Genomic DNA, 8,646 nt, shown 5'->3' with positions numbered 1-8,646 from the left:
GTTAAGTATGTGTGTGCTTGGCTATGGTCTTATATGTTAATGTTGACTTGTATTATGTCTCTTATACTTGTAAAGGAAAGGTTTTATCAAATTGATATGAAAGCATTTATTCTTTGAAAATGTCCTTTTTGGCATGTTTTTGCATGGTCTCCATACTTAGTACTTATTTGTGCTAACCCCTTTCTTTCCCTTTTTGGACTAAAGTGTAGGGATTTGGAGATGATGACATGTCATGGCTTTGATAGGTTTCTAAGTGTTGAAGATGAAGATTTGGTGAGTCCTCATAGATTCGAGGACAATACCCAATATGTTCTTTTATGTCTTTTTAGTATTGTTTAAGTTGTGTACGGGATTAGTCCCGAATTTTGTACTCTAAAGTATTAGATGGTTTTGAGACATCATGTATAAAGTCTAGAAAGTCTTCCGCTTGCTATTATTTTTTTTATTATGAAATGTTTTCTTGGTAAAGAAAGTTTTAAATTCCTTATGGTTTTAGTGTCTATGCGATGAATGAATGCTAAGAGGCTTGTATTAGACCTCTTCGAGGTCGAGTACGCCGGTTACGACTAGGGGGTGCTCTCGGGTCGTGACAGTAGTATTAGTACTATTCTCCTATTTTCTTATTCTTTGATTGTATTATTACATGTTGTTTTCTTTGCTTCGATTATCGTATTATATTGTTTCTAATGTTTTTTTCTCCATAATCCTTTTACTGTATTATCTTTTCATAAACGTTGTGATATGCTTTACTTGAGCCGAGGGTCTATCAAAATCAGCCTCTCTACCTCCATAGATAGGGGTGTGTACACACCACCCTCCCTATACCCCACTTGTCGAATTTCACTAGGTATGTCATTGTAATAAGACCATTACTGATTTTCCTTTCCTTTTTAGGATATGTACCGAATGAATATGATCCAGAGTTCCTCTCAATTTTCCCATATAGTATCACAGCCTACATGAATATTATGCATTTACCAGTGACTTGTGGAAGACAATACCACTAACCACAAGGATATAGGAACTCTTTATTTCATCTTCGGTGCCATTGCTGTCATTGCCGCACATTTTTCCGGTAAACTGAGAATTTGTCCCAGTATTCTCTGGCAGCTGGCAGCAGCTAACTTTCTTTTTGTTGGTGATGTGAAATATCCAGCACCAACACTAGACCCAGCATCCTCTGGCAAGCAAAACCCCAACAACCCACGATGAAAACGGAGATCGCACGCATCTATTTGCGCCGATCAGATCCTAGTTTTTCTGTCGAGAGATTCTTCAGACACCGAGCGTGTGTGCCACTTCTGGACTTGTTCCGGCGAGGAAACTTGGTTCTCTCCTCATTCTGACTCAACTCATCTGAGATTTTGCAAGCATGTACAATTCAGAATTTTAAATTCGTGCCAAGGCTCCAAAGAGACACCTAGCTTGTTTTATTGTTTTCTTACCATCTGATTTCTCAATTGTTGCTTCCTAGAATATAATGCCAAGGGTTTCACATGTTTAAGCTCTTTCTAATTTTTTTCTCCAGAGAATATCTGACAAGATGCAGACTTCTCTTGCATATACAGGATCTCTTTTTCATACCATGAGATTCATCTCCTGAGTGTTTTTTTCTTTTTAAGTTTGGTGTGCAACCCTTGTTTGCTCTTAGGGGAAGATTGGTGGAGAGTTTTGTTGATTTCTCAAACTCATTAAGCCTTTGAAATTGTAGGGGATCCTTCATATTTTACTTCTTACTGCCACGTTCATTAATCAAATTCTTAAAATCAATGGGAGTATAATTATCCAACGCAGTTATTTTATCTGACATGTTGGCATGTAATTTTTTTTCCTTAAATAGAAAAGCCCTTCATGGGTCATCCAACATTCATGAAGTTGACCAGATGACTTGACAGCATTAATAAGCCTTGAGAAGGGAAATTACTTCAAATAGCGATTGACCAAAAATAAAAATATCAAACTCACCTTGAGTAGAAACTCTGCATTGAAAAAACGAAGTTGAGGATCACAAGTTCACCTACCAAGACATACATTACTCCGAATCTGACATACCATCGGAACTCTTTGATATAGACTTTAGTTTCCACTAGATTCATAACAATAATGGACATCCAAGCAAGTGCCTCTATGCTCAAAGAAACCATCTGGAAGAAAAGAGTACATATGTCAGTTGACTAGATATATGAAGCAAAAATCTCACTAGACTGGTCCACAAGTAGGAGTAATCAAAATTGCTGCTGCTATGTATAACTAAATGCAAAGAACTGATCAGATCTTGGATGAACATGTAAGTTATCATGCTAGTATTTTCTTCTCCACAGTCCAGACCAACTAATCATATTGTAAACTAATGACCAACTGTCTTAACTGTTTGATGTTTCCAAGAAGCATGAGCATCATTACTTGAATACCCAGCAAAAGATGATCCAAGCATCTTTGTATCAACATTATCAAAAGAAAGAGTCTTCATCAAAAAATATGTGCATACCGTAAAGCTACTCAATGACCTACCAAAATTTCTCACCAAGTGGTAATCTTTCCTTAGTAACCTTCAGTCAATACCTATTCCAAAAATAAGTCTATAACTTGTCATCAAAAAAAAAATAAGTCTATAATTTACTAAAGGAAACGGGGAAACTGGGGAGTACACCTATCGAGTACAATCATGGGTTGAGTGAAGCATCAGATGATCTAGTAGTTGATAAAAGGTAATAATAACGACTTGTTGGAAGGTTAAATTACCCATTCCACACTAGACTTAATATAGTCTATGTCATGAGCATGGTGAGGCAGTTTATGCACAATCCAAAGGTAGTCCACCTAAGAGAAGCACACAAAATAAAGAGAATCTGAAAAGGATCTCTTAAGAAGACTTCAATTCAAAAGGGGAAGCACCTTGACTTCAGAAAATTATACGGATGCGGACTATGCCGGGTCCCTATTCAACAAGAAGTAAATTTCAGGGTATTGCACTTTCTTGAGTAGTAATCTGGTGGCATGGAGTAATAAAAAGAAGAATGTTGTGCCAAGGTCAAGTGTTGAATCAGAGTCCAAAGCGATACATGGGTGTTTGTGAGCTACTGTGGCTAAAATAAAATCTTTGAAAGTAAAGTGGGAGCCCCTCTACAAAGCTATAATGTGATTCTAAGTCAACAATAAGTATAGCCCTGCAGCATGCTCGAACAAATTGATTGACACTTCATCAAAGAAAAATTGGACAGTGGTCTGATTTGTATTCCATTCATGTCATCCAGGCACAACTAGCAGACAATCTTTTAAATAGCTGAGATACTTTTTCCATGTTTATCCTAAGATAAGATCTGATTTGTATCCCATAGTTGTAGAGATTTATCACTAACTGGCTTTATTAGCCTCATATATATAAGCCCCTGCATTGTACATTGTGATGATAAAAAATACAGAATAACTTTTATCTCTCGTTTTAACAGTTACTTCAGAAGGTAAAAAAAATAGCAGGAAAAATGTAAAAGAAAAGCTTGCACATTATACAACAACCAAGAGAATCTTTTTCTGGCCTCTACGCTTGAAAATATTTAAAAGAGTGTTATGAAGTAAAGATCATAAAAATCTTCATTTCACAAGGAACTTTGCTTCACAATTTTTTTTAAGAAAAGACAAAATTTCAGTTGGATTCTAGATTTCTATTGAAACTGGTAACTTGTGTCTATTTCTATAAATGAGCAAAACAGTTTACAATAAGACACTAAGAAACTGAAGCTAGTTTGACCAACTAAATTGAATCAGCACATCCAGAATTTCGACAGTTTCTCTCAGTAGGACTGTTTACACCAAACACAGCAGCAACATACACAGTGTAATCCCACAAGTGGAATCTGAGGAGAGTGAGTGTAGGCAGACCTTACCTCTACCTTGGAAGGTAGAGAGTCTGCTCAAAGAAAAGCATATCCAAAAAAAATTGAAAAACAAATAATGAAAGTCAAGAAATTATGGCAATAAATTATAGAAATCATGACAAAGCATACTGGAAAAAAGAACAAAACAACTACAATAAAATAGTGCGATAATAAAAGTACAAGCGACAGTAAATAGTAGCAGAAATTGAAAGACAATAAACTACAGGAGAAATACTACGACTACCAGTATGTAAGGATAAGGACAAGGCTCTACTAACTACTAGCATTCTACCCTAATTTGTATCCTCCACAACCTCTTATCTAAGGTCATTTCCTCGACCACTCCAACAGTTATAATATTGGATAATGTCGGCGACTCAAATCTAGGGTTTCTCTCAACCCAAATTGGAATAAAAAACTTGACTCCTTCTCAAACAATGACCACTTCGTAGAGGATATTCCAGACCTCTCCATTGATCAAGATCCTCCCATTTGAGGTGATTTTTCAGTTAGGTCTCCTCCTTGGTAGCAATCCATCCTCCGCATTTTTCTCCTATCTTGTGGTTGGACTAGAGGTGAGAGGAACTCCAATATCCCTCTGAGTTGTTGGGGTGCATCCTGCTATGGATCTCCGCCATTCTAAGAGAAATCTGGAGTTTTTTCGAGAAACGGTTTCCTTGAAGAATCTTCTTTTCCATATTTCTATGAGAGAATTCTATACGAAATAGATTACCCACCATCTCAAATATGTTTACCCTAAAAGTTGTTTTCCAGTTGGAATATGTCCACTCCTGAGGTCTGCTAGCAAAGGTTTCTCCTCATCTTCCCTACCAAAGTGGCTAACCAAACATATCTTTAGCAATCCATCAACCTTTGTCCCTGAGGATTCAGAATTAAGAATATTCTCCTTCTTAATCTCTATGTCTGCTTCCCAAAGCTTTTTGGATAGCCATTTACTTTCTTGTACTGTTTTAGCATATGGATAGTGGGTTTCAGTCAACATAGGGGAATGGGGACCTACCTAATCAATAGGTGGAGAGAAAGAATCTTTCTACCTTAAATGAAACATCGAGCCAACCAGCATTTAATGCTTTTTCTTGAATGATTAGGACCAACCTTTGATCCCCTTTTAAGGATAAAATGCTCATATATCTGCAATGTGCATTGAATTTGCTCGTATGAAAGTTGTATGTGACTATATATCCAATTATTTGGTTCTCCATCTCTCTTACCACATTATTTTGGTGCTTCGAGGCTTCCTTAAGAATATGACAAATCCATTCCATGGCTTTACTGCTCATTGAAGAGCTTCTCATCATATGACCACTTCTCTCCACCCATTCATACCAAATAGCTCAATCGTAGCGCATCTTGTAATATCAAATGATTTAAAGCCTGCATTGAAATATATCCTATTCTCCCCCATATTTGTGATCAGAACTTGACAAGAAAGAAACGAAAAAGGTTGGAATGCTACCATTGAAGGTGATAGCTGAGAAGAAGGTGATGAAAGAAGAGGGGTTCCAGCGAGGAAGTCGACAGAAAAGGTGCTCTCCACTCCTAGAAAGTAGGAGAAAGGAAGTTCTTCAGAAGAGTGCCTAGGAACATTTCTAGGCTGAGGAATGCTGAAAAAGACTAGCAGAATCGGCAGGAAAAAGTTCTCAAAAATCTGAAATCAAAACAGTAGGTGAGTTGCAGGGGAGATAAAATTTCGCCGGAAAACATCTGTAGGTGTTAAAGAAGTCACAGAACAGATCTAAGATCAGAAACAATAGGTGAGTTGTAAGGGAGAAAAACTTTCATAAGAAAAAACCTGTAGGTGTTACAGGGAGGCCATTTCCTGTGAAGATAGCCGGGAAAGGCTCACATTCTGATGTGTTTCTAGAAGTGTTTATAAAATATTTCTTTAAGGTTATCTCTACCTCCAGTTGGATTCCAGATTGAATGAAGCAAGAGAAGAAAGTTTTGCAAAGTGAAGACTTAAAGCCATCTATTGAGAAATCTATAGTATTAGGAGATGCAGACATCCTAAATTTGTGAAAAAAATTTATGAGTATATCAAGATTAAATGCCTCTCTAAACATCAAGATTATGGAAAAGATAAAAGTTCCAAGAAAATGTTTTACCTTCAGAGATAAAAAAATGATGAGAGTAGAGAATCATGTAAATAAGAAACAACGAGAGGAATGTCACCTATCCACATATTGCCCTAAACCAAACTCCGCTACCGTCACCTATTCCTGCCCCCGCCGATACAAGAAGAAGGAAAGGAGAGTAAAATTGCAAGTCGAACTTCAAAAGACTACACATATGCCTTTTTATGAGGTCAAATATGCAATAATGTAACTGAATGAATCATAGCAACTTTATTGACACTGTCTACTGTGTGATGAATATGAAATTCAGTCACCTATGCAGAAGCTATCTGGTACACAAAGTGAACTACCCGACAAATGGTATGAGATTTAGAGAATCTTTAGCTTCAGGAACCCTGACCTGCTTTAGAAAACAAATTACTTTATCACTTTGGAATTAAAAAGGACCGAATAGAGTAGTATAAATAGGAACTCATATATCCGACTCCAACTACACTGGGATTCACACATAATGGATTAGTTCATAGTTCATGTAGTTTTGAATTCCATTATTAGTCCTTTGGGGTGATTCCGATCCAAAAGGAAATTGAAGAATCACTAGGACAAGTACTTCAAAGTAAATTATTGAAGACAGTTAAATTAAACAGTATGACGATAATTCACCTACCATATACCTAAGAAATGAACGATGAAGATGATTTAATTTCTTTGAAAGGAAAGTGGTGCATAATTTTGAGCCATGATTATACATGCCAACTGCAAGTTTCTTCATTGCTGATAGGTACATGCAATTGAAGATACATAAACAGGTTGGTAAGATTTTTTATTTATTTTTTATATGTGCTAAGAGGATGAAAACAAGATGAATTTCGTATAAACAAAAGGAAATGCTGATGTCAGAAGAGCATGGGAGAAATAAGAAAACAGATAAATTATAACACGAAGAAGATAGACCTCAAAAGGAGCAAGGTCAGTTTCTGCATCCAGATTGAAGATTGAAATGCCCATAAACAATCTGAGCAAGGGCTCAGCAGCACAACAACTTCCCAAGAGGATCAATATGTAATTGTAATATTTCGACCTTAACTGGAATCTGCGAATGTTGTGGTCCATCCTGACCAGCCATAAGCGATACACACACAGCACAAAAAGAACCACATTAGATATGCAATCAGCTGATTCAATAGCACAAGGTGTATAAGCACCAAAAGTGCTGTCAGTTTCTTTGGCCCATATCCCATTTGCCACCGGCTTGCAATACCAAACTAGTGCATTGAAAATCATTTTCTGTAACTACTCTACCAAAATTTCACCACGTTAGAGGTCCACTGTACTGTACAACAAAAACAACACGCCTCAATCCCAAGCAAGTAGGGGTTAGCTATAAATAGGTCCTCTGTATGCCAATGAAATATTCTGGAGTGCACTAAGGTCTGTGCATATTCAAACCTGCATCATTTTCAATCAACTAAGAACTGCTCACAGTTGTGCGTAACAAATTTACTGCAATTAGGGAAAAAAACATATGCAGCCATTAGCTAGATGTGGAGCAATCAAGCAACAAAAATTGCACCAATGGTTATGACAGAAAGACTAGAAAGTTGTAGCTATCTAAAATATGAGAAAGTTAACAGACAGAAAGTAGACAATGACCAAAGTCCAGATGGGCATAATGGAAACAAAGGCATCCATATGAAGATGATTTAATAATGAGAGGAAGAATTAAATACTTAGTGATCTAACAAAACCAGACAGTGAAACTGAATATTTATAATGTACACACAATACAGAAACACACTCAAACTTCGCCCGAGCTAAGAAGTAAGCACTCCAACTTTGAGAGTCCACATGTAGACACCTCAACTTGATCTCAACTGGCAACTACACACTCCAACTCATCCCCACTATATCTTATGGACCCGATGCTAACATGGCACATAAAGTTTCTAGATGATACAGTGGAGACAAGTATAGATATGCATACTAATAATTGGTTTATGCATTAAGCGGGAAAAGGAGAGAGTGAAGTTAAATAGCATGACATTGACATAGGCTTTACAGACACTAACCATTTAAGCCCTTAGCCCCAAAAGTTGTTCAAATTTTCAAGTAAATAACTTCAAATTGAGATAATTAAACAAGAGAAAGAATGATACCTCTCCAACTGAGACAGTGAAGTGAGCAAATGAGCATCTGCAGCCAGTAGGAAGCAATATAAGAAGAAGAAAAAAAGGTAAGAGTGGAATCTGAAAATGGTCCAAACTCCAAACAACAACAATGTTGAAACTGCTAGCGTCATTGCTTACGGTGAAGGAGATGCCACTTTAAAAATATTACTAAAAACAAAGGAGTATATATTTTTTTTTCTCTAACAATTTTGGAAGCATATGGTCTGGGTCCGAGGGATTGGGACGAAGCCCAGCAGCTTCATAGTAGATCATGTATTTTTATATTATATATATATATATATACAGGAGGTGATAGCGGCTACGTGTTAGCGCTATAAAAAAATATCTATATATCTATCCATATAAAATAGGAGAAGAAAAAATGTCACATGTCTCACAAATTTTTAGAATTTTAAATAATAAATAATAAAATTATCTTCTATCTATATATAAAAGGAGAAGAAGAAAAATACATGTCAACGCTATATTTATTCTTCAATTTTTAAA

The 8,646-nt window shown here is 36.4% G+C and overlaps 1 protein-coding gene across 9 annotated transcripts in view; it reads right to left on the bottom strand.

The window, feature by feature from the left end:
• LOC102583326 (ABC transporter C family member 12-like) overlaps positions 1-8,310 on the bottom strand; it is a 70,369-nt gene extending 62,059 nt beyond the window's left edge. For 5 of the 9 annotated variants that reach the window (XM_006354927.2, XM_006354930.2, XM_015312114.1 and 2 more), the window contains exons 1-3: positions 8,128-8,308; positions 6,926-7,474; positions 1,966-2,144 (exon numbers count right to left, since the gene is read on the bottom strand). In XM_006354927.2, coding sequence (XP_006354989.1) covers positions 1,966-2,144; positions 6,926-7,255 — 509 coding nt within the window. In that variant the 5' untranslated portion in view covers positions 7,256-7,474; positions 8,128-8,308. Of the gene's footprint in view, positions 1-1,965; positions 2,145-4,930; positions 5,484-6,638; positions 6,746-6,925; positions 7,475-8,127 lie in introns of those variants that run through there. The other 4 variants (XM_006354931.2, XM_006354928.2, XM_015312115.1 and 1 more) reach the window with 4 other exon arrangements.
• Positions 8,311-8,646: the final 336 nt, after the last annotated feature.

The sequence above is a fragment of the Solanum tuberosum genome, unplaced genomic scaffold, assembly GCF_000226075.1.
Source record: "Solanum tuberosum cultivar DM 1-3 516 R44 unplaced genomic scaffold, SolTub_3.0 scf00186, whole genome shotgun sequence".
NCBI classification, from domain to species: Eukaryota; Viridiplantae; Streptophyta; class Magnoliopsida; order Solanales; family Solanaceae; genus Solanum; species Solanum tuberosum.
This window is presented reverse-complemented; position numbering and strand designations above follow the sequence as displayed.